This window comes from Osmerus eperlanus, chromosome 3 (assembly GCF_963692335.1).
Source record: "Osmerus eperlanus chromosome 3, fOsmEpe2.1, whole genome shotgun sequence".
Taxonomy (NCBI): domain Eukaryota; kingdom Metazoa; phylum Chordata; class Actinopteri; order Osmeriformes; family Osmeridae; genus Osmerus; species Osmerus eperlanus.
Genome location: NC_085020.1, coordinates 11,085,239 through 11,107,858, shown reverse-complemented (window position 1 = coordinate 11,107,858; position 22,620 = coordinate 11,085,239). Strand labels below are relative to the sequence as shown.

The following is a 22,620-nucleotide window of genomic DNA, read 5'->3' as shown; positions in this document are numbered from 1 at the left end:
TTAGCCAATTCCTTCACCACTACTGTAACAGAGCTAGCTGCCGTAGCTGGAAAATCAAACTGTTCCCGAACCCCGTGGGGAGGAGGGCCACAACATCATGGCCACCAACAAAACTCAGCAAAACTTGTTCTTGCTCCGGCTTTAGCTGTTGGATATTCGGCAGCGTTGCCACAACGGACCGAATGTCTTTGCTCGCATCTTTCTCCGCCGCCATTACGGAACTACAACACAAACTAGCGCGACATCAACGTCATCGTTCTCAGCCACTCCCTCTGTTCGCTGATTCGCCGGTAGAAAATCAACCTGAAAAATCTGGCTTATGTACCTCATGGCCAGACCTATGTACAGAAGCAAAAATAAAATTGAGCGGAAGTACGTAGGAGGGCAGAGCCAGGCTAGTTAAAGGTAAGTTCATGAGCACGTTTGTTGCAATAAATTGAAAAACGTTTAAACTGTTAAATTAACAATTTTATCCATATAGTTTGCTGATTTCTGTATGTTATTGTTCTGTCCCTGATGTTAACGTATATTTGATGAAACCTGCGATGACCTTCATTTAAAACTGCATCAGCGTTTTATGTTGACATTTGTTAGCGAATATTAGCTAACGTTTGAGCAATTTATGGTTGCAGACTTTGATGGTTTCTTTTTGTGATTTTCCTTAAGGTACACATCAGTGTCTTTAAAAAAAAGAACACACCGCAGGTGACAAAATGCACGGTGTGCTGTACCGACCATCATTGTCCCCCAACCGTCGTGGTTGTGCTTAACCTTAACCTCGACCTCTGCTATTACTTGACTCTGCTTGCTGACCTTAACCTCTCTCCTCTGCTACGACTCCTGGCCTTAAACTAATCCTAACCTCAACCGTCGTTGTGACGCCTAAACTCAAACGGGCCTCCCAGGCTGCAGCCGTAGAATGGATTTTTAGTTTGTAGTCTAGCTATAAAAAAAAACACGTACACCAAAGTAGGAAGGAGAAATAGCGGACCAGACGCGAGGAAGGAGAAATAGCGGACCAGACGCGAGGAAGGAGATATAGCGGACCAGACGCAAGCTTTTATTTTGAAAAGTAGAAGCATGAGACGGGAGGGCATGAGACGGGAGGGCATGAGGCGGGAGGGCATGAGGCGGGAGGGCATGAGGCGGGAGGGCATGAGGCGGGAGGGCATGAGGCGGGAGGCTGTAGGCTGCAGCCATATACTCTTGGAATGAATGGAGGTCTATGTAGCTATACCCCTCAAAATCCACTTTTCTCAGGATATCATTTTTTGTCTAGTAATTTGAATTCTGAATTCGAAAGGGGAGGCAAAAAAAATACACAGCGCTGGGTGAAAGATTTTTTTAAAGTCGCCTTTCTGTTCTAAAAAGCCTTTTAAAATGTCATTGACGTCATACACATTGTACGGCCTGAGATACTGCTTGATGGCGAGCTCTGGTTACTTCCACTTTTCTCTCGAGGCATCGACAACACAGCTGACAGGTTAGGCTCCCCCTGTCAATACACATGCTAGAAAGAGTTTTGGTTTGCTAATGTTGTTGCTAATGTTGCTAATGCTCTGACATTCTGGTCCTGCTTCGGATGCCATCAAGCGGGATCTCTGGTCGTAGTCAGTCCTTCACTAACCAATCAGCATTCGTTAGCAGAATGCTAGCGTGTTATGGGCAACAACGACTTGCCCTGTAAGAAATCGAAAGGACATAAGTACTCGTTCATTCAACTTTCGACCTGTAATCCATATTGAACATGCAAAAACTACAATCAAATCTGAGATTTCTCAACGACAATCAGGTGAAAGAGACACATTTAGCCGTTTAGCTCCATAGACTCCCATTCATTCTGCACTCGACCACGATCACTCCCAGTGGAACTCTGGTGGAACTGCAACATATTTCGGTACAATGGGGCTTTATAGGGAGTGGCCAGGCTCTCCTTAAACAGGCTCTGGTCCTACTCTGGAGTCTTTACATTTATTCATTTAACAGCCACTTTTATCCAAAGCGACTTCCAAGAGAGAGCTTTACTAAAAGTGCATTGGTCAATGATCATAAACAACGAGAAAGGCTTTTGCAGGCTTTTGTAGTCTTTGATATTGACTGGTGCATGCTGGGATTTCATGACGTCAACTACCCGAGCTCAGTTCACAATTCAAGGTTTTTATGTCTAAACCAAAAATTATGTTGTCCGTGGGATGAAAGTAAATATCTGCAAAATAACTGTTAAATTAGCTAGTTTTGATAAAGTGAAATGAAATGTTTTAACAGAACATTTTGGTGAAAATGTTATTAATATTTGTAAAAAAAATTTTTTGTGTTTTTAAGTAACAACATTTGGCTGTAATGTTTATGTAAAATTATACATTTATAATTGCCATTGTCTTCGTTCGTTCGTTATCTGCCGCTTGTCCGGGGGTCGGGTCGCGGGGGCAGCAATCTAAGCAGGGAGGCCCAGACTTCCCTCTCCCCGGCTACTTCCACCAGCTCTTCCTGGGGGACCCAGAGGCGTTCCCAGGCCAGCCGAGAGACATAGTCCCTCCAGCGTGTCCTGGGACTTCCCCGGGGCCTCTTCCCAGTGGGACGTGCCCAGAACACCTCACCAGGAAAGCGTCCAGGAGGCATCCTGATCAGATGCCCGAACCACCTCAGCTGGTTCCTCTCGACGCGGAGGAGCAGCGGTTCTACTCTGAGCCCCTCCCGGATGACCGAGCTTCTCACCCTATCTCTAAGGGAGAGCCCGGACACCCTGCGGAGAAAGATCATTTCGGCCGCTTGTATTCGCGATCTCGTTCTTTCGATCACTACCCACAGTTCGTGACCATAGGTGCCATTGTCTTTCTATCTGTATTTCCTGTCATTAAGAAATACAGAAAAAAAACGTATAATTTACAGAAAACAGGCAAACAGGTTAATAGAGGTAATCCAAAAGGCAGAGTCAAGGTACAGACAATGGGTCATAGGTAGGCAAACAAAGCAATAAGGATAATACAGGAGAAAAGTCAAACAATACAGGCAAAACTGGAAATTGAACTTGAATAAATTAATTTATGCTTGACATTACAACAAGAAGCTTAATGTTTAATTCATCACATTTCTGTCATGCTGCTGCTACTTCTGTCATTTTGTTTTCAGCGCCGCAGGTAGAACTGAAAGATATCCTTTAGTTTCAGGCTAATATTAGTATTCTAAAAACCTCACATTAAAATGGATTGAGGAATGATAAGAGTATTCACGGCAGGTGGATATCTGCATTGGTACAGTCTGCTGGTCCGCTGAGAAGTGTGCATGAGAACAAAAGCAGCAGCTTTTTCCAACAGATCAGATCACTGGCAACCGGCACAAAATCGACTCCCAGAACATTTGTTCATATAGGATTGCAGATCTTCACAGGCACTCAGAGTGTTTGTCTGTAGAACAGGATTGCAGGTCTCCATTCAGACATCCACAAATGGCGATTGTGAAAGTCCTCATCTTTCAGGGCAACCGTCACACAGCCTCACACAGGCTGTTGGCTTGAGAGTGGTAAGGCAATGGTGTGATGGAGCTTTACCCTGAGACTGAGCAACGGCAATCCATTAGTCAAGGTGAACTGTGGGTCGAGATCAGAAATTGAAGGTGCGCAAAGTTGTTAAACCAGGTCCATTTGTTCAAGACAGTTCAAGTTCAAGTCTTTTATTGTCAGGTACACAGAACAACACAAGGTCAGACTGGGCACTGAAATTCTTAAGACAAGACAACGCAAGCACCTGGCATGACATAACATAACAAATAAGTACACAGAACATAATTTACATCTATGCTAAACTTAAATAAGTAAAACTTGATAAATATACAGATAACAATAAATAATACACTATACTAACCCTAAATACTAAAACGTCCTAAATTTACAGATAACAATAAATAATACACAATACTAACCCTAAATACACATAAAATCTATTACAACCCTTTAACCTATTCTAACCTAGGTAGAGTACAGTGAGTGCAATAGTGCAAAATTTCAGATAGTGCAACCAGCAGCTGAAAGTGACAGTGTGTAAGTAACTATTAAGAGGTCAATCAAAGACTATGTCAATGACCATACAGGAGCCTGATGGCGAAGTATTTGAACAGCCAAGCTACATCAGTGAAACAACCGGCCACCTGTTGGTCCTGTCCTCCATGGTGAGTAGGTGATAAACCACAGGGATGAAGGGAGAGAGGGCACCCACATGGTCAACACCGACATGGTTGAAACGGCTTGCAGGCACTTTCCAAGTTTTGATTTATTTTACACAATGGTATTACATTTCCAAAAGTTTCTAGAGTTTCATCCTTTTACCATCAAAGTCCTAGTTTCTAATTTCTTAATTTCCTCGATATTGCACTGCATGTTCTGCAAACAGGTCAAAAGAACCAGTGTAAAGGAAATGTTAGCACAATCAAACAAAACTCAACTTCAAGGTCAGTAATGTTACATTCCATTGGAGCCTGGCACTTAAAGATCCTGTAAAGTAAATTCCATGTTTTGCTTCTAAGTACATTATATACGTGTGAAATGAGTTCCTGAAAGCATGTGCAAAGCGCTAAAACTTTGTCGCACTGAAATGTGGAGTTAGACTGAAGAACAGTTTCTCTTCCGTTTTCAGATCAGGTTTTAATGGGCGGAGCCAAAAAATGCCCTATCTACATCATTTCGCCCCATCTACGTCAGATCACTGAATGGCTCCTCCTGCTGTACTGTTATTGTAGCTTACATCAGCTAGTTAGCTATAGCTTCAGGATGTCTCCCACCACCCGCAACTGCATCTTCCCTGGATGCAAGAACTCCAGCTGAGCTGCAACGCTATTTAAGTTCCCTGTTGATAATGAAAGGAAAAATAGGTGGATAGATTTTGTGAAGAGCCACGCTCATGGAAAGCTTCGGATAAACTCAAACAGCCGCCTCTGCGCCACTGACCATTTCACAGCGGACAGTTTTAACATGGACCAGAGACAGACGGGGTTCACCAACACACGGCTTCTCTTGCAGCGCGGAGCCGTACCGAGCATCGCCCCCCCGGCCGTTCATCCTCCGGTCGCACCTGGACCATCCACCGCCGGCAGCAGTTCATCACTCAGTTCTGTGTGCTTGTTATAATTATACTAGATTACTTTTCCAGAGGTATCTCTGCTATAATTAGTGCAAACCGCTAACTTGATATTAGGCTACTCGGTGTAGAATGATGGTATTTTAGTGAAATGGTAGCTAATGTGCTAGAAGTAGTTGGAGAGCTCACTGTCTGCTGTCTCTGCTGTAAATGTTTACTCCTGTGTTACAGCTCAGGGGAATATTTCATTTATATGCATCTGTATGTTTCACTCATTGAACAAATACATTCTAATTCTATACTGTTTTGTTCGGCTTGACGTAGCGTCCATTATCTGGATCGTAGGTAGCTTACTTGAGAGAGGCGGCGCCTTCCAGCGAGGGGGCCAAGCTTCAGCTCCTTCAGGCGACACGCCCCCCCAGTCTCGAACAGAGAAGACTGCTGATTTTCTTACGATTTCAAAGCCTAATTTAACATACTTGTCTGTGTTTTTTTTCATTCGAATTTGGATGGGTAGTTAATAACACATTATTCTGTGGTATGGTGAACTTGAAACTCTTTTTTAATTCCACTTTACAGGATCTTTAAACCCTAGAACCAGCGCAGTTCAGAAGAACTCCAAAGCAGCAGCTTTGTGTCCATTATGTCCACTGGCACAAAAGTGCCAAGCAGCGGTCCAGTTAACTTTGCCACTACAAAATCCAGTGTATAATATTTTTTAAGGCAAGTATTTGAAGCATAGGTTAAGCAAAGGGCTATTGCATCCTGTCTGGACAGGTGTTAAGGGCAACATACTTGCCTGCACTTGAGCCAAGCACCATCTGGTGCATGATGAAGAGCAGTCAGTCCCTGTGGTTAGTGAGCTTGGTAATTTAAGGCTAAGAGAGGCATGGAATTGTCCAAGAGCCTCACCACCCACAAATGGATGGGCAAGTGAAGAAATGTAACATAACTTTAAAGCAGATACTATGTAAATGTTTTGATGACAGTAAACCCTGGGATCAAATGATGCAATATGTACTGTATGTATTTGCCTGAGCTCCTCAATGGTTCCATTGGCTACGACCCCTTTCAGCATGCTGCTAATTACCATTTACATGTAGTCATTTAGCAGGCGCTCTTATCTAGAGCGACTTATAGTAAGTACAGGGACATTCTCCCCGAGGCAAGTAGGGTGAAGTGCCTTGCCCAAGGACACAACATCATTTTGCACGGCCAGGAATCGAACCAGGAACCTTCTGATTAATAGCCCAACTCCCTAACCTCAGCCATCTGACCCCATTTAGTTCTTTAAACAGGGCACAGAGCCAGCAGCAAGTGTTTTCAACCTATGAATAGTAGAGTGGCAACCATGGACACTTATGAAGCCAACCAACTGGTTCCAACCCCATTTTAACCTGCAACATGTTCTATGTAGTCAACACATGTAGAGGATAGAATATTACAAAGCAAGTCCTCTATCACTTCAGGAAATCACTTATCACAGTAACTACTAATAAATGTTATTTACATTTGATTTACTGAGACGTAAACTCATCTGTTGGAGCCATAATTAACTTTAAATCGATTTGTCCACAAAAAAAGAAAATCTATCGTGGATGAATATATTTCCTTTATTGCATCGCAAAGCCATGGAGAATATTTTTATTGAATGCATAATTAATTACATTTTTTTCATTCTAATTCTGTATATCTGCATGCTCTATTGTGGAATGGGAGTTATAAACCTTTAAACCTTAAAAACCTTTATTAACCTATTTTTGAGATGAGACAATATATGCATTTTTGTTTCTTGACCACGGTTTCTTGTAATTCCTCCACTGCTAAGCCCCATAATGTATGGTCTTCAGCATACTGAAATAGAAAACTTTAATGTGCAAAAAGAGTTTGTGCAAAATACATTTTGAAATATTTTTTCAAACTAATGGCTCGAAGATTTCCCCACATAATACATACATCTATTTAGGAAAATGTACAACCGATATAAAAGTAGAGAATATTGAATGTTGCTGCATTTAAAGTAATGGCCAGATGCACCTAACCAAGTAAGTGTGCTATCTTTCGTTTTTAACAGTTGTTTGATGGCGATAAGATACCAAGGTAATTGAGTTGTGGTTATTTTACCCCAGCAGAGACCTTTAATTCATAAATAGATTTTTGTTATCAGACAGCATGATTTTTACTCCAACCAGTTGAATATCTCAGTGGTGATGTCTTCCCACCAACCACATAAGTTCTGTTCACTCATAGGCCTTGAATTCCCAGGACAACTAGCTGAGGTGTTTATGCGATTACAGACTATAAACAGACTGTACACAGGAGTGAAGAACAGTAGAGGGAACTACGCAGCATACGCCAACATCTGACTGAACTCTGTAATATCTTGTAGGCAGTAGGTAGCATAGGCCTTCCTGACTTAGACTACTGATAAGATGACCTGTTTGTTTGTCTGATGCTTGGGGTGGGTGGTATATAGTCTAACTTTGTCTGATGAAAAAAATACAATTTGCATTCCATTTATTAATCACAATGAACAATGACTCCATTATCCTTGTGTTCACCCTTTCTGGATTGGAAGGATTAATGGACTATAGAAGCGTACTCTTCTCTCTCACTTTACTGTGGTACTGTATGATAATTATGGTAAATGTTGTTCTCATTGTTACTATTATCATGGACAGGAATCTCCATGAGCCCATGTACATCTTCCTGTGTAATCTGTGTATAAATGGGCTTTATGGGACTGCAGGATTCTACCCCAAGTTCCTGCTGGATTTACTGTCATACTCTCATGTCATCTCTTATGCAGGATGTCTGGTTCAAAATGTTGTCATTTATTCATATGCTTGTAGGGATTTTTCTATTCTATCAGTGATGGCATATGACAGGTACGTAGCAATATGTAGGCCACTGCAGTATCACTCTGTCATGACTAAGCAGCGTGTAACTCAGTTAGTCTCTTTCTCCTGGTTTGTTCCTTTGTTTCTTATTTCTATGGGTACAATATTTACTTCCAGACTTAGGTTGTGTGGCTCACACATACAAAAACTCTACTGTGCCAATGGGTTGATTGCTCAGCTGTCATGTTCTCCGACCAGTTGGATTACATCAACAACACCAAGTAATTCAACTGCTCTTCTAATAACAGTGACTTATTTCCTCCATGTTGTTTTCATAGTGTGTACCTATGTGTATATGGTCAGATCGTGTTTGAGTTCTTTAGTGGACAGGGGAAAGTTTATGCAGACCTGTGTGCCACATTTAATATCATTGTTCCACGTCACAGTTGCTTTGCTTTTTGATGTATTGCACACACGACTCAATGGCACAAGTGATTTACCTCAAAACCTTAAGAATTTCTTGGCCATAGAGTTTCTTGTATTTCCTCCACTGCTTAACCCCCTGATTTACGGTCTTCAGCTTTCAAAAGTTAGAAATAGAATACAGATTTTATGTGTGCAAAAATAAATTGTGAAATATTCAAAAATGAAATGGCTCAATTGACTTTTTCAAGATTTCCCTACATAACACATACACACAGGATGCATCTAACCAAGTACAGTGAGGGAAATAAGTATTTGAACACCCTGCTATTTTGCAAGTTCTTCCACTTAGAAATCATGGAGGGGTCTGAAATTGTCATCGTAGGTGCATGTCCACTGTGAGAGACATAATCTAAAAAAAAAATCCAGAAATCACAATGTATGATTTTTTAACTATTTATTTGTATGATACAGCTGCAAATAAGTATTTGAACACCTGTCTATCAGCTAGAATTCTGACCCTCAAAGACCTGTTAGTCTGCTTTTAAAATGTCCACCTCCACTACATTTATTATCCTAAATTAGATGCACTTGTTTGAGGTCTTTAGCTGCATAAAGCCACCTGTCCACCCCATGCAATCAGTAAGAATCCAACTACTAACATGGCCAAGACCAAAGAGCTGTCCAAAGACACTAGAGACAAAATTGTACACCTCCACAAGGCTGGAAAGGGCTACGGGGAAATTGCCAAGCAGCTTGGTGAGAAAAGGTCCACTGTTGGAGCAATCATTAGAAAATGGAAGAAGCTAAACATGACTGTCAATCTCCCTCGGACTGGGGCTCCATGCAAGATCTCACCTCGTGGGGTTTCAATGATCCTAAGGAAGGTGAGAAATCAGCCCAGAACTACACGGGAGGAGCTGGTCAATGACCTGAAAAGAGCTGGGACCACAGTTTCCAAGGTTACTGTTGGTAATACACTGAGACGTCATGGTTTGAAATCATGCATGGCACGGAAGGTTCCCTTGCTTAAACCAGCACATGTCCAGGCACATCTTAAGTTTGCCAATGACCATTTGGATGATCCAGAGGAGTCATGGGAGAAAGTCATGTGGTCAGATGAGACCAAAATAGAACTTTGGGGTCATAATTCCACTAAACGTGTTTGGAGGAAGAAGAATGATGAGTACCATCCCCAGAACACCATCCCTACTGTGAAGCATGGGGGTGGTAGCATCATGCTTTGGGGGTGTTTTTCTGCACATGGGACAGGGCAACTGCACTGTATTAAGGAGAGGATGACCGGGGCCATGTATTGCGAGATTTTGGGGAACAACCTCCTTCCCTCAGTTAGAGCATTAAAGATGGGTCGAGGCTGGGTCTTCCAACATGACAATGACCCGAAGCACACAGCCAGGATAACCAAGGAGTGGCTCCGTAAGAAGCATATCAAGGTTCTGGCGTGGCCTAGCCAGTCTCCAGACCTAAACCCAATAGAGAATCTTTGGAGGGAGCTAAAACTCTGTGTTTCTCAGCGACAGGCCGGAAACCTGAGTGATCTAGAGAAGATCTGTGTGGAGGAGTGGGCCAAAATCCCTCCTGCAGTGTGTGCAAACCTGGTAAAAAACTACAGGAAACGTTTGACCTCTGTAATTGCAAACAAAGGCTATTGTACCAAATATTAACATTGACTTTCTCAGGTGTTCAAATACTTATTTGCAGCTGTATCATACAAATAAATAGTTACAAAAATCATACATTGTGATTTCTGGATTTTTTTTTTAGATTATGTCTCTCACAGTGGACATGCACCTACGATGACAATTTCAGACCCCTCCATGATTTCTAAGTGGGAGAACTTGCAAAATAGCAGGGTGTTCAAATACTTATTTTCCTATGGAGTTTTTAATAGTTCCTCCACTTCTCAACCCCTTAATTTATGGTCTTAAACTGACTAAAATTCGAAATAGAATACTAGGTTAATGCAAAAAGAAAACGTGAACAGTTTACAAAATAGAATGATTCAACTTTTTTATTAAAAAATCTGCTCACAAGAAGGAGGTTTACAAAACTGTGTAGATGTGCATTCATTTGCACAATGCACAACATAGACTACTTTATGTATTTTCTTAATGAATCCCTCCTTACTGTTTTGGTATACAGTTTGTGCATAGCCTCTGAAATAGTGTTGAAGCATGTCTTGATACAATTACATATTGTTGTAAAAAATTATTATAAGAACCTTAACCTTATAAAATCAGGTGCATAAAATCAAATAATTGTGAATAATAATATTAAGGTTTAAAATATTATAAAACTTTAAACTTTACAGAACCTGTCTGTCATTAATGCACTCTGAAGAGGTGGGTTGTGGCAAGGAGTCCTTCAGAGTGATAGCTGACCCTTATATTGCATTATTTTATTACATTTGAATGAATCTCTGACATTGCTGACAAAAGGTTAGGACGCAACTTTGAAACCAATAAACTATGGACGTTTATTTGAATCTCGTTTATTGGACACTTTATTCAAATGTAAATGTCAATGTGCAAAGTGATACAGTAATCATCAATTCAGTTTGAATTGTTTTGAATCTAAATTTTAAGAAAAGCTTAATCAATTGCATTTCATAATGCCAAGGTTTTTTCCGACTCTTTATTCAAGCTTGTGCACAGTGCCTGTGATGCAGTCTGTGATTAAGCTGTTTATGAGACACACACAGAATCCTGGAACTATAGATAGTAGCCCCCACAGTGTCCATGATGAAGTAGGTGACACCCAACACAGATTCTAGGGGTCAAATGTGCAAAGGTGCATACGCCTAAAAATGGACACGTGCAGGCGTTTCTACACAGAGTTTCAGATTCATGAAAAAAACACTTGGTGTCCAACTACTGACACAAAAAAGCAAAGTATTTTGAAAAAAAGGTATGTGGATGATTGATATGCTTATACGAATAAATTATAGTGTAATTAATTTGTTTCGATTTGAACTTTTTCCATTATTCATTGAATTATTTAAATAATAATAATGATAACTGGACTGGGGTAACTGCCCACCCCCTTAAAAACAATGTCTAACTACTGACACAAAAAAGCAACATTTGGGGAAAAAAGGGTATGTGTATGTTAAGGTGAATAAACCATAATGTTTAACTGGCTATAAATTATATATTTTTTGCAAGTTCATGGAATGTTTTCAGAAAAAATCTTAGTTTTTTGATACTGGAGTAGAATCTATGAAGACAAACCATCGACGGAATGAATGGACGGAATGACAGCTCCCTTAAAGTGAAGCCAACACATCTCGATCGCCCTCTGGTGGCTGGCTGAAGTATAGGTCATAAGTCCCGCCCCCTCCATGTTAGAGGATGGGACATAAGCTAAATTTAAAAAATTGCATGTAATTTTTTCAAAGATGATTTCTGTAATTTTAGGTAGTTATTATCACGCTGTTCAAGTGCTCATTTGTTATTTGACGATATACAAATGGGTTAGTGTGTGCTTGCCATTGGGTCGGGCGAGTCTAATTGTGGGACCTCAAAACCGCTCCACCACCCAATCACTACTGCCCAGACTGGCTCCAAATGCCATCACCAGCGCAAGATGGCGGCAGCACCCATATCCGGGGTATTTTGGCTTCATTTTTGTAACAGTGGCATTCAGTCAGTGGCATTAGTAACTACATTTCTCAGATCACAATTGAAATTCTCAAAAGTATGTGTTCAACCTCCACATTATCTAGTCATTTAGGCAAATCATAAAAGCAATTTCTCATTATTTTAAACAAATTGCTAAAGCTCTGGCCCAATCAGGGCTCTAGAGTGCGACCAATTTGGTCGCACTATGCGACCAAAATGTGTACGGGTGCGACTACATTTTTTCCTAGGTCGCACCGGTGCACCTAACCTCCTCGCATCCGCTGTCTCTCCACAAACGAAGCGTTTGTTATCTTAACACGGAACTGACACTCATGGTTGGATCATATCGTGGTCTAAACCAATCAGAGACAGAGATGGGGCGGGTCTTTGCCTCTGATTGGCTGTGGTCCAGATATTCCTGTAGCTCCGTGCTGTGTGATTGAAATTACGACCTGAGCACCAGAGAGTCAGTTTAGCAGACCTGGGCATTGTATGGCCCGCGGGCCATAACCGGCCACAGGCTGTCTCAATCCGGGTGAGGTAAATCAAAAATTTAAAATAAATAAATGTGTTGAGCGGTAGTGAATATGTAGTCCTGAAAGACTACAGTGATCAGGCGATTTACATATGTGCGCTTGCGCAACCTCACCGACAGGAGAGTTAGCTGTTGGTTAGCCCTCGAAAATGAAAAACTTTGCCACTGATTAACTTTTAACAAGACATGGACTTCTAAGTATCTGTTTACTGAGGTCAAAGTGAAAGCTGTGAAGAAAAAAAACTAACGCGGATATAATAAGAACTTGACTGATTCAGTGGGCGCGGGCTGATGGTTTGCTAGTTGAACTGCAGACCCTGATCATTACCTGTCAGCTGTCCTTCGCATTCAGACAGATTTCGATGCACTTGTTCAAGCCCACTGGATTTCTCTCACAGAACAAAATGAACTGAAAAAACGTATTGCTTTTTGTATAAAGTTGATCAATTCCACATCTTTAACATACTGCAAAACAACTTTTCAGTGTTTGTGAAGATTAACTGGTTACAAATAAAATGAAACACTGTTGTTGCTGTTTATACTGTTTATTACTTCTATAATCTTTCCTATTTGACCGACACCAAAATCTAAAATATTTATATAAATATTTACAGAATATCCTTATTCTTCTGATAACCAGTAGCAGCTAATCAAAATATATACTTTACTGCTTTTTACAATGGGAGAAAATGAATAGTGAGCAAATTGATGAGGCCCTCCAACACATTTCAGGTTTCTCATGTGGCCCCTTGTAAAAATGAATTGCGGACCCCTGAGTTACGAAGCTGGGCCATGGAGCTAACCCATGGAGCTAGGATTTAGGATGCTAGGGAGAGTGTGGCAAGATGATTTAGCCAAGGCCATAGGGCAAGAAGGCCAAATTACAGGTGTTGGCCATCTGAAGGGCATGCGACAGCAAGGTGGGACCTGCTATAAGACTTTGAGCCATGAAATGTTAGGTCTCAGTTCAGGGAAGCACTTTTAAACAGTAGCACTTTCTATTTTGAAATGTTTTATTTTGCTTAAAATGTTTTAGTTTGGTTGCTCAGTGAAGCACTTAAAATATTTTTATATATATAGGCTACAGTATGATTGTGCTTCAAATAAAAAATAGGCCTATATTTACCTACACCTTATTCTTGTTTAAGATCATTTACATAATATATATGAATGTATATGGAGCGTGATAAAAAGGTGACCTTGAAATTGTGGCGACTCAAGGAAAAATTTGGGTGCACCTAAATTTTGTGCTGGTGCACCTAAATAAAAAAGTTAGGCGCACCAGTGCAACCAAGGCAACAAGTTAGTCTGGAGCCCTGCCAATAATGCAAATTAACCTACAATCATCTGCTGTTTCCTACATTATTAATTGTGTCATGTTCATGTTGTGTCATGTTAAACAAAATCAATTATAGCCTATTGGTTCTCTGTTAGATTGACTTTCCCCACAAACATCTAGACCAGAGGCGTAGCCACGGGTAGACCTGGGTAGGCACAGGCCTACCCAATTTGTTTTAAGGTCTACCCAAAAACTAAAATATCTCTGAAAAACTGCACCTGGTGCACATCGCAAAGTAAATAAGTAAAAAAACTGAAAAGATGCCTATCCATATTTTTCTAGGCCTACCCAAAAATATTATTTTGGCTATGCCCCTGATCTAGACATTTAGTTAATGTCATTAAATGCACAATGCTTGAGCCTTTTGTCATCATTGTAGGCCTAATTAATTAGTGCTGCATGTACAGTTCTGCCAAAGGGGTGTTTGTTTACAATTCATATGCATAGCACAATTCATTTGTGCTATGCAGTGCTGTAAAATAGCCTTGTATTTCTGTATCGCCCAATTCAAACTGAATTGGGGATTGCATTGTCGTGGCACATTGAATCAACATTTGAAAAAAGAAAATGGCCATTTGAACAAAGAGTAAAAGTATGACATGCAATGTATTGAGCATTCATGCATTTGAAAAATGCATTTCCATGAAAAGAGTCAAATAAACTTCCATAATAAACACACGTGTCATTGAAACAACTTTGCTCTGATATGAGATATTATTAAGTGTTGCTTTTGATGGAATAATCTCTTTTTAATCAACAAAATGATCAATTTTAAAACACATGAATGATTGAACCCTTGTATGTGGACAAACCTTTATAACCTATATAGTGTGAAGTGTTAGAATAAGTGTTAAGGATTTTACTATGAGTACATTAAATTGAAGGGAATACTTGTGTTCAATACCTGTTGTTAATCTTTCATAACACCTTCAATAAATAAATAAAACATTTTTAAACCCTGTCAGAAATATTAATCTTTATCAAGTATCTTTATTACAAGAGACAAACATCATGGTGGTCACAAAGTTGTCTGCCATCTAGTCTCCTTGCAAGACCATTTATAGCACTCAGTGTATCAATAGTCATTGATCCATCCACAATCATGATTTGCAACTGTCTCATGTCTCTTCTGTCATTGGCTCAAACACACACAATGACACATTGTGTGTGTTTGTGTGTGTGGGTGAGTGACTGAGTGTTAACAGTGGAAAACGACTTCTTCAGTTTGGAGTGGAAAGATACAGTGGAGTTTGACCCTGCTTCCAACACAATATGTAGTTTGACATCTGTTTAGCTTACTTACTAACTGAAAAATCTTTACATGCTGAGTAAAGGTATCAATCAGCCTGTTTAACTAATTGTCAGCATGTTTAACTTCATTTGGGGGATCTTTCTGCACTCTAAGATATGTTGCACAATAGTATTCTTGTAGCTTGCATAAAATGCACAATAAATATTTCTAACAAACCCCCAAAATTGAGAAAACATTTGGATCAAATTTTCATGCATTATGACTATCCTTACTTATCTGACTGCATCAGTTCTACTGTGTTTTTGCTGCCTTAAGTCTGTGTGTACAACACACATGCAGGTGTGTACATACATAAACAGATAATATCACACACACAGACCCCAGATTCTCTCCACTGACAAATAGGTCAGTAGGTGTTCTTAGCTAAGAGATGTAGTTGCGATGTAGGCTTCTCTAAACCTGAGAGACACACAGACACATTCCTCTATGACACCAGGCACTCACAGATGTTCTTCTGGAGCACAGAGCATCTCTCATGGCCCTGTCAGAACTCTTGTCGCTCACTCTCCTCTGGATGCTGGTGGAAGGTGAGACTAAAGATAGCTTTGTAGCCCCATTTATTAATATTTGTTTTGGGTGTTTGTGGTGTAGATTCATAAAAACTATGTGGTACCCCCTTGTTGTGGGTTCGGGATTGTAAAATGCCTCAGATTAAAGGAAATTCAAATTACCACAATAAACTGTAGATTATATCTAAGGCAAACAGACTGTCAGATACATTTGCAAATGCTAACCATGCTGATGCCTATGAGTTGAAGGAACAGGATGCGCTGAATATTTTCATTTACTGTAGTTGTCCGTTAAGTATACGTGTACTATATCTGTAAACCTCTGGTAAGTACACATTTTCATCTGACCAAACCCTAACTATCTTTGTATCTCTAATGATCCGGTATTGATCACATATTGAGGCTGTTTCTCAATTTGTACACATCTGTCTCGTTGCCAACCCCTGCATCTCATGCATGGATGCTACGCATTAAAGATGTCTGTTGTGTCCGAGTGCAGATGAGCAGAAGTCATTCGCGGCTGTTTTGTAGGTGCTGTCGAGGAGACTGTGTATGGTGCTGTGGGGACCAGCCAAGTCCTCAATTCTGGAACCTTAGGCCTGGTGAGCGATGAATCATCCATCCACCTGCGCTGGGTCCACCACTCCCACCGCTCTACTGTGGTGTATGACAGCAAGAAGGGACAAGGCCAGAGAGGCCAGACCACAGCAGAGCTTCACCTGCTCCTAGAGCACCTGCAGCTGGAAGACACAGGGAGGTACACAGCAACCATCTACGACAACGAGGGCCGTCTCTTGAAAAGCACAACCATTATTTTACATGTCCTATGTAAGTATCAGTGGAATGTACTGATATTGAACTTTTTTTCTATTTGGTTAAGCAAGGCAAGGCATCCTGACATACAGGATGTCATACTGATATACAGTAACTGCAACAACAACGATCCACAACAATCCACAACATGCACGTCCTGATCTGGATCAAAATCAGTATTACATTTTTATGTGAAAGTGTATGATTTGCCTCACAGTTGGTATTAAGGGGACTTGCCATTTGCTTTCACTGTCATGGTTAAGACAAATCAAGAGCAAGTATAAGACAGTAGTTATACATACTGTAGTATCTGACAGTAGTTATACAAACAGTAGTATCTGACCCAAGTAGTCTTTACACATACTTACTAACTAACTGACCCAGGTGTGAGACTTAAGACAGGCCATTCTTTACTGTATATTATAGATTAGCTCTCTCATTTTATCTCTCTCAAATACACACACATACAGTACACACACCACTTTGCTTGAGGTTTTAGAACATGGTTAGTGCTCACCATTAAACATGACCAAACATGTTTTTGTTGTCAGCTCCTGTGTCTAAACCCAGAGTCACACACAACTGTAGCAGCGCGTCAGCCAGGCTCCTGTGTGATGTAGGCAATGATGTCAAGGTGAACGTGTCCTGGAGACTGAACGGACAGGAAACAGGAGAGGCAGGACTGACTCTGTCTGTCAGTGACAAGAAGATCCGACCTGGGGACAAATATGCATGTCTGGTGAAAAACAGAGTGAGTGAAGAGAAGAGTGAAGATGTCCACCCTGAATGCACAGGTATCCAACAGAAAATTGTTTCACCTTGTTACATTTCATATTCTTTAAAATGTGCTTTGTAGCAGGAAAAATGCACCTAACCTGAGTCAGTTAGAGACATCTAAAAGATAAAAAGTGTTTTGTTGTGATGACTAGATGAGTACACAGAGGCCTCTTCTTCCGTGTTGCTGTTTGGTCTGGAGCGCTGGATCTCAGTAACCATTCTGGCGGGTTTGACCATCCTGATCTTCATCATCATCATCATCTGTGTGTGTGTGTTCATGAGCTGGCAGCGCAAGAATCCTGTTGACGGTACGGATCAAACACACACTCAAACATACAGTTAGGTCCATAAGTATTTGGACATTGACACAATTTTCATCATTTTGGCTTTGTATACCACCACAATGGATTTGAAATGAAACAATCAAGATGTGCTTTAAGTGCAGACTTTCAGCTTTAATTTCAGGGTATTTACATCCAAATGTAAATACCAAAAACGGTGTAGGAATTACAATACATTTTATATGTGGCCCCCCCTTTTTAAGGGACCAAAAGTAATTGGACAATTGGCTGCTCAGCTGTTCCATGGCCAGGTGTATGTTATTCCCTCATGGGAGTTTGTTATTTCATTGACAAGGAGCAGATAAAAGGTCTAGAGTTCATTTCAAGTATGTATTTGTGTTTGGAATCTGTTGCTGTCAACTCTCAATATGAAGTCCAAAGAGCTGTCACCATCAGTGAAGCAAGCCATTGTTAGGCTGAAAAATCAAAACAAATCTATCAGAGAGATAGCAAAAACATTAGGTGAGGCCAAATCAACTGTTTGGTACATTCTTAAAAAGAAAGAACGCACTGGTGAGCTCAGCAACACCAAAAGACCCGGAAGACCACGGAAAACAACTGTGGTGGATGACAGAAGAATTATTTCCCTGGTGAAGAAAAACCCCTTCACAACAGTTGGCCAGATCAAGAACACTCTCCAGGAGGTAGGCGTATCTGTGTCAAAGTCAACAATTAAGAGAAGACTTCACCAGAGTAAATACAGAGGGTTCACCACAAGATGTAAACCATTGGTGAGTCTCAAAAACAGGAAGACCAGATTAGAGTTTGCCAAAAAACATCTAAAAGAGCCTGTACAGTTCTGGTACAACATCCTATGGACAGATGAGACCAAGATCAACTTGTACCAGAATGATGGGAAGAGAAGAGTATGGAGAAGGGAAGAAACTGCTCATGATCCAATACCAAAAGCATACCACCAAAAGCATACCACCTCATCAGTGAAGCTTGGTGGAGGTAGTGTTATGGCGTGGGCATGTATGGCTGCCAATGGAACTGGTTCCCTTGTATTTATCGATGATGTGACTGCTGACAAAAGCAGTAGGATGAATTCTGAAGTGTTTCGGGCAATATTATCAGCTCAGATTCAGCCAAATGCTTCAGAACTCATAGGACGGCGCTTCACAGTGCAGATGGACAATGACCCGAAGCATACTGCGAAAGCAACCAAAGAGTTTTTTAAGGCAAAGAAGTGGAATGTTCTGCAATGGCCAAGTCAATCACCTGACCTAAATCCAATTGAGCACGCATTTCACTTGCTAAAGACAAAACTGAAGGGAAAATGCCCCAAGAACAAGCAGGAACTGAAGACAGTTGCAGTAGAGGCCTGGCAGAGCATCACCAGGGACGAAACCCAGCGTCTGGTGATGTCTATGGGTTCCAGACTTCAGGCTGTCATTGACTGCAAAGGATTTGCAACCAAGTATTAAAAGTGACAATTAGATTTATGATTATGTTAGTTTGTCCAATTATTTTTGGTCCCTTAAAAAGGGGGGGGCACATATAAAACGTGTTGTAATTCCTACACCGTTCACCTGATTTGGATGTAAATACCCTGAAATTAAAGCTGAAAGTCTGCACTTAAAGCACATCTTGATTGTTTCATTTCAAATCCATTGTGGTGGTATACAGAGCCAAAATGATGAAAATTGTGTCAATGTCCAAATATTTATGGACCTGACTGTACATACTCAAACACACACACACTTTCTCATGTGCATACGCACATACAGATGTAAACTGTAAAAACAAGATAAGATTTGAGGATTATCTTTTGGTAGACTTTTGCTACCATGTGCTGTAGCCTACTGTAACTCCACAGTTCTGCTAGCATGATCAAGATGACATGTTTTTCCTCTTGTATATGTATTTGAAACTACATGTAAACTTGTATGATCAGAGTAATGTGTCAGGCCAAATGCCCATGCTTCTAGCAGTCTTCATGTATTAGCCCCTAATAGTTATACCTCTGTAGAAGAGGAGGTAATACGACGGGCCACCCTGACCAAACAACATTGCCAAGCAACCCTCCACCAACGCTGCCCTCCACCCGGAGCCCAAGGTGGAGCACGACCCCAAAACAGATCTCCAACCCTACCCACAAGTAACTCCCAGCGCCAGGCTCGACCCAAACCTCCAGAGCAACTATCCATTTTGGTTCAACCACAACTGACGGTCAGACGGACAGCACCTCGAACCAATAGGAGCTAAATCTGTGCATACATTTGTATGGCTGTGTGTATGTGTAGTCCTTAAAGCTTGGCAAACAAGTTTCGTACAGTTTCAAGAGAACATTCTGCTTGCATATCTGAGTATTTCTTGTGTAGTGTGGTGTTGTGGTTAGAGGAAACTCTGTCTTCCTGTTTCAACAGTTAGAACACTGAACTAGGTTAGCAGTTCCACCTGCTTTTCTGAAACAGACCACATCCTGGTCTCGTGTTCCACGAATCAGTGTGGGCCTCAGCACCACTATGCACTCTCATCCAATCAGTGTGGGCCTCAGCACCACTATGCACTCTCATCCATCTGCGGTGTTTGTGCTTGAGTGGAAGGAGAGGTGAACCAAGAGATGGCAAACAGAGGCACTTCAGTTTGGTTTGAACATGTAATGAGGCTCACATCTTCTAGAAAAGGGCCAGAGTGTTGTTGGTGTCACTATGAAACTAGCACTTCTGAAAGAATGAAAGTACTTTGGTTCAGCAGTGTGATCTACCCAGTATGGATCCAGTGTCTAATCACACTTTGATTACAGATATTGTCAGAATGCATATACTTCTTCTCCATATGCTATTGCACAATTACAATTTGTCCAGAAATGTACTTGAAAATGAAGGACAATTACTTTATTTGCTTTCAAACCCTAGTTTTAAATCTTGATTAACTTTGAATCTTGTTTAAACTTTTATGCTTAATTGATTTCAGCTATGACATTTGTTTTCTAAAATTGTCGTATTTGAAGCCAAACTGTATTTCCCCCTTATGAATAAATCTAAAAGACATGGTGAACATACCCTTCAGAACATCCACGCTACCTTAAAAATATTCACCGCTTGCAACCTTCCAGAGTACAGTCATAATAAATTCAATTTACTTTTTCCAATTTTACTAGCACTCACGGACCCTGCCAAATGTAATTTTTTGTTCATAAGCCAAATTCAATTTTATTTCCATCAGACCAGAGGATGTCACATAATAGGGCATCTGTAAGGCTTTGCACATATCATGAATGCAACATGAGCTTGTTGGTACATGTTGGACTTTATAAATAAAGTGTTATAAGTAATACTAAAGAAAGGGCTCAAATGGTGAGTGTACAGAGTACATTCATCCAGTTCAGGACACATAGCTAGACAGCCACACTCATCTCTATTCAAACCCTCATGCTCCAGCTTACACATGTATCATGCCCGGGGCTATCCTGAGTATGTGTGTGCATAGGACGTCCTTGATGGGAGATCCAGAGAGGTAACACTCACGCTCCTGTCAAGGCCCAGTAACCAGGTCCCAACATGCCACCGAGGAGATTAGGTGGTTCTTAATGTCATGCCACCACCATCTCTCTCCCAGCTGGATCACCAGAGACCAGCTGTCTGACTACAGAAAGTAACATTACAGGATACATGGCCAAGCCAAGCCAAGCCACACACATGGACCTACACACAAATACACTCACACGCAGACACATTCACACACACAGCAGTTTGAATGGGGTTGGGTGGCAGTATAGTGGTTGTCTGACACATTTGCAAGCAAGCGTGGACACACAGCGTGTTTGTCCGCATACACACAGGGGACAAACAGTTCAGGTTCTGAGCTTCAAGACACCAACTACGTACATGGTCATGGGCTTCTTCAGGCTCCAGCTGTCTCTCCTATCAGTGGCCAGCTTTCTGTTGGGTCTACCATCAATCACATACATCCACCTATCAAAACTTGCAGCAGTGAATGAGCTCACGCCCAAATAGGTTCAACCTAGGACAGAGACAGACAGACAGATGGTTACCCTGTGCCCAACAGTTATGAAAGATGTTGTAGGCCTCCACTCTAGCTCCGTCGAAGACCCCACATCCTCCCGCTGTGGACCACCATCTTGTGTCACTAGCAGGTAGTTAACAGCAGCTTCATCTGGGTCCACCTGTCCAGGGCATCCCTGTAGCTGCATGTGTCTCCCTCATGGAGTGAGATTCATCACATGATAAAGAAGGAAGGGAAACAGGAGGTGTGAAACACAGCGAGATAGATAAAGAGAAAGCAGAGAAGATGAGAGGTAAAGGGGGAAAACAGATAGTCAGATAGTCAACGGAAAACAGATAGTCAACGGTCAATGACCTATTCCTCCTCATCTCCACAGTGTTTTTGATGAAGATGATGATGGAGGACAAAGAAGAGGAAGCAGGAGGGATTTTTAAGGGAAAGACACATGAGGATGATGATCGGGACAGGTTACCAAGGCAACAAAACGTTCATCCTTGGTGCAGCTGACGATGACAATGAAAACCTTGGACGGGAAATACCTCAGGAAGTGCTTGGTCCTTTATAAGACCGCAGACATACTGCTTAGTGATGATGATCAGTAATTGTTCCCTCAAGCAAACATCCAATCAGATCAGTAAGCTTGTCTTGTGTGTGCTTCTCACCTCTCCACCTGGCAGGTACTGGAAAATGCCTTGGGGCAGCAGCCAATCAACTCATCCCTCTGTGGCAGCCATGGCAGCATTCTGGCCAGCAGAGGGCAGCGCTCCTCTTCCTGTGCAACTTACAGTACAGATGGGCTGGAGAGACGCTAGGAAATGTCAGGCTCTTCCACCACACGGTGGAACTAGGGAGACAAGGAAGAGGGTGGAATCAGATGACAAGATAATGTCAAGACACATGCTGCCTATCACTGTTCTGCTGCAAGCATCCTTTATACAAACACACACACACACACACACACACACACACACACACACACACACACACTGATCCTTGCCTCTGAGGCGAACAGAATGGCCTGGTTTTAGGACTTCATGAAAGTGTATGCT

The 22,620-nt window shown here is 41.3% G+C and overlaps 2 protein-coding genes and 1 long non-coding RNA gene across 3 annotated transcripts; 2 read left to right on the top strand and 1 right to left on the bottom strand.

The window, feature by feature from the left end:
• Window positions 1-7,589: 7,589 nt before the first annotated feature.
• Window positions 7,590-8,537, top strand: LOC134016782 (olfactory receptor 1D2-like). The gene has a single exon (XM_062456081.1). The coding sequence runs from the start codon at window positions 7,599-7,601 to the stop codon at window positions 8,535-8,537; it is 939 nt and encodes a 312-aa protein (XP_062312065.1). The 5' UTR covers window positions 7,590-7,598.
• A 7,043-nt stretch (window positions 8,538-15,580) lies between these two features.
• Window positions 15,581-20,602, top strand: LOC134017524 (T-cell surface antigen CD2-like). The gene is made up of 5 exons (XM_062457229.1): window positions 15,581-15,686; window positions 16,200-16,496; window positions 17,033-17,275; window positions 17,411-17,566; window positions 19,572-20,602. The coding sequence occupies exons 1-5, from the start codon at window positions 15,635-15,637 to the stop codon at window positions 19,805-19,807; spliced, it is 984 nt and encodes a 327-aa protein (XP_062313213.1). The 5' UTR covers window positions 15,581-15,634; the 3' UTR covers window positions 19,808-20,602.
• Window positions 16,482-22,397, bottom strand: LOC134017525 (uncharacterized). Its single transcript, XR_009929759.1, has 5 exons — window positions 22,234-22,397; window positions 21,433-21,752; window positions 17,357-17,557; window positions 16,999-17,197; window positions 16,482-16,730 (listed from the first exon to the last, which is right to left on the bottom strand). It is a non-coding gene; the product is annotated as an uncharacterized LOC134017525 (long non-coding RNA).
• Between the last annotated feature and the right edge of the window lie 223 nt (window positions 22,398-22,620).

What these genes read in the sequence shown, in the direction of transcription:
- LOC134017524 (XM_062457229.1), top strand. Translation starts at nt 15,635, where the DNA reads ATGGCCCTGTCAGAACTCTTGTCGCTCACTCTCCTCTGGATGCTGGTG. An exon ending in CCTCTGGATGCTGGTGGAAG is followed by an intron (nt 15,687 to 16,199) that starts GTGAGACTAAAG and finishes GCTGTTTTGTAG; the next exon opens with GTGCTGTCGAGGAGACTGTG. An exon ending in GCGCAAGAATCCTGTTGACG is followed by an intron (nt 17,567 to 19,571) that starts GTACGGATCAAA and finishes ATACCTCTGTAG; the next exon opens with AAGAGGAGGTAATACGACGG.
- LOC134016782 (XM_062456081.1), top strand. Translation starts at nt 7,599, where the DNA reads ATGAACAATGACTCCATTATCCTTGTGTTCACCCTTTCTGGATTGGAA.